Source organism: Cyprinodon variegatus, unplaced genomic scaffold (genome assembly GCF_000732505.1).
Source record: "Cyprinodon variegatus isolate N-32 unplaced genomic scaffold, C_variegatus-1.0 Scaffold1235, whole genome shotgun sequence".
Taxonomy (NCBI): domain Eukaryota; kingdom Metazoa; phylum Chordata; class Actinopteri; order Cyprinodontiformes; family Cyprinodontidae; genus Cyprinodon; species Cyprinodon variegatus.
The window spans coordinates 144,695-147,895 of NW_015151688.1; the positions used below are offsets into that span (position 1 = coordinate 144,695).

General features: G+C 48.3%; 1 protein-coding gene across 1 annotated transcript in view; it reads left to right on the top strand.

The window, feature by feature from the left end:
• The window catches only part of LOC107102329 (lysine-specific demethylase 2A-like), a 17,824-nt gene that overhangs the window by 9,997 nt on the left and 4,626 nt on the right, over positions 1-3,201 (top strand). Inside the window, exons 16-18 of the mRNA XM_015401588.1 lie at positions 1,195-1,396; positions 1,476-2,090; positions 2,956-3,115. Of these exons, the coding sequence (XP_015257074.1) occupies positions 1,195-1,396; positions 1,476-2,090; positions 2,956-3,115 (977 nt within the window). The remainder of the gene's footprint in view (positions 1-1,194; positions 1,397-1,475; positions 2,091-2,955; positions 3,116-3,201) is intronic.

The following is a 3,201-nucleotide window of genomic DNA, read 5'->3' on the forward strand; positions in this document are numbered from 1 at the left end:
CTTAGCCCCTCAGAGCGGGTGCTATTTAATATGGAGCCTCATCATTTAAGCTTTACAAACAGACAATAATAACTTAACATCAATTCTTAAATGAACATAAAGTCTGTGCAAAGATGCAAGGATGGATAATGTGTTTGTGCTGTTTAATTGCTGTTAAGAGGTGCAGTTTTACTTATGTGGGCTAAAACAATTAGTTGTGATTAATCAGTGATTGAAATAACCAGTATGGTAATAGAACTAAATACAGAGTAATGATGCACAGACCCTAAAACATGACATCCACTGAGGGAATAACGTCCCTACAGCAGCTATCAGGGCAAAACTCTGCAGATATAAACACGTGGAATCAATGGCCGTGTCTCAATTCATTAGAACAAGAATACGGACTCGTGTTCTCGCCAAGTATGTTCTTGAGAAGAACACAGGAAAGTGTGGGGAGAACGGGAGCACTCAGCATAAATATGGGTCAATTGGAACAGAAGCATAGTGATGACATCACCATCTCCTGTTATTAATAGTCTCTAGATAATAATGAATTGTGACTTTTTTCATTTAGTGGGGGAATAATAATTAACACAGTCAAATGAATGAATGAACACAAATGAAATGAACATTTTACCAAATAAAACAAAAAAAGTCAGAGGCCATCAGAGGCAGCGGTCCTTCACACACGGCTATGCAGAGAGAGTGCTGCTGCAGACGGGCTAACGTTAGCCCTGGCTGCTGTTAGCTTTTGAGCTCCGCTGGTTGCCGCGGTACACTCAACTTGGGGGGGGGGGGAATTTTAATTACTCATTAAATCAGTTAATGGGCCATATAGTGACACGTAAAAGTATAATGTTCTCACCTCAAATGATCTTGAAATGTACTTTTATTGAACAACAACCAACTTAGTAACTTAATACTCTCTGTGAGCGCTAACCTGGAAGCTGCTGCTGCTGCAGTGCATGCTGGGATAGCTGTCAATCTCATATCACATAGATGCAGTTGTTCCATTATAGGTTTGACCTCCAACTGGTGTCTGAAGGACAAACATGTTCTTTATTCAACAGATCCAAACAACAGAATTTACATTTGCTTTCATTAAGACTTTTAAACCAACCAAGCCTTGATGTCACCAAGACAATGGAGGAAGGTTGTCAGGGAGACGCTAGCAGTGGTCCTCACAGGGAAACTGTAGGGGTGAAAGGATAGAACCCTGAGGGACGCCACAGTAAAGCTGTTGCTCTGTTAAATAAAAACCTGATGAAGCTGAAGTTTCTGAGCCTGCGTCTTTCCTCCCCTCATGTTCAGAAAAGGAAATCCTCATCTCTGCTTGACGCTCGGATCGCAAAGATCTACAGACGCCACCTCCACAGCCAGGATGGGGAGGACTCTGCCAGTGACGACGATAACTGTGGGTTTGGGTCAGAACATGAAGCTGAAGCCCCTCGTTAATCCGCTGTAGGTCATGTTGATCTTTTCTGTCTCTGCAGCGTCCCACAGAAGGAGATTGGCTCTCTCTGCTCACGGAGGCGGCCACATGTCCAGGAAGGCGTTCGGTGCCAACAGGAGAGGTCTGCTGCGGGGCGGCCTGTCCCACAAAGGGAGCAGAGGGGGGCTGGGGGCGGGCGGCTCCATGTCGGGCCTCAGACTAAAGAGGGGCGTGGCCATGAGGGAGGCGGGGCGGAGAGGCCGGGTCAGACTCCGCGGAGGCTCCAGGATGCAAAGGAGGGGCGACGACTCAGAAGAGTCGGATGACGATGAAGACGATGATGATGACGACGACGACGATGATGACGATTATGATGAAGAAGAAGGCGAGAGCGAGGAAGAAAAGGAATATCTGCGGCACAAACACAGGAGACGCAGGAGGGACTACGATGAAGACGAGGATAGCGAAGGGCAGGACTACGACCCTGAAGAAGAGGAGGTGGACACCGCTGAAGATGAAGAGCTGAAAAAGGAGGAGGATGAGGAGGAGGACGGTCGCTGGGATTCAGACCCAGAACCTCCGGTTCTCCTGGTGTCCGACCTGAACGACGAGCTGCTGAGCGGCTCCTACCTGACGGTCACCCTGCAGCAGCCTCACAGAACCAAGAGCCAGTCAGGTGAGCAGACCCACACTCTGGGGCCGGTCCTCTTCAGGGACCCAGGTAACAGTCCTTTTTCAGGGACCCAGGTAACAGTCCTTTTTAGGGACCCGGGTGCCGCTTCTGGTCTGGGACCCTGTTTTTTTTTTTCTTTTTTACTCTGCACCACTCAGCATGAATCCAACATGACTGATTAGTTTTTCCTGTAGTTCTGATCCAGATGAATTCCTGGCGAAAGCTCCGCCAGTTAAGTAACACATTAAGCTTAATCAGCATCATTAATGATGACCACGGGTCGATGGACCGACTACAGCTCACCTGTGGACATCTGCTTTACAGTGTTAGCTCCCCGCGGCTAAGCTAGCTGCTTCCTGGAGGGCCAGGTCAGCGAGGCGCTGCTGTTCAGGCAGCTGAACTCATGAGGATAAATCATTGGAAACAAAAAACTGCTTTAGAACAGAAACAGGAGAATTAATGAAGAGCAGAAGCTCCATCATGAAAACCCTTTAATGATCAAAGTGTCTCTGAGCTGGATGATCTGAGCAGGTTGAGCCCAGCAGGCCACGCCCACAGACAAGGAGCTTCAGCATTGTCTGTGTTGTTGCTGAAAAGCTTGATTTGGAACAAACCAGCTGAACCAAGCAGACCTGAATTAGATCCGATCGCAGAGCCACAACTTGGGATCGGATCAGAACATCCTCATCATCCTGCATTAGTTTCAGGAATCCGATCTCCACCATGGCCTCATTATTGGGTCAATAAGCTTCAGATGACTTTAACTGGACCTCTGCTTTATTCTTCAGCTTGTGCAGAAGTCTGTCATGTTTAGACCTGAACCCTGGAGGTTGTTCCAACCCGTGAGCTTCCTGTCTGCTCTGTTCAGGCTCCATCGTGCCGAAGCTGGAGGCCGCCATGGGGCTGAGGTCAGCAGCAGGGGGAGGTGGTCAGCAGGGCTTCATCCAGAGGAAGGCGGCTCATTCCAAACCTTCCAGAGTCCGAGGTGCTGATTCTGCCGACACCTTCACCCCCAGAGGACCCGGCAGGTAGAGCTCACCTTCTCTGCATCACTGGGGGTTTAAATCATATTTAAATGTCAAATCATTCTGGCTTAAACATTTATATAAATGTT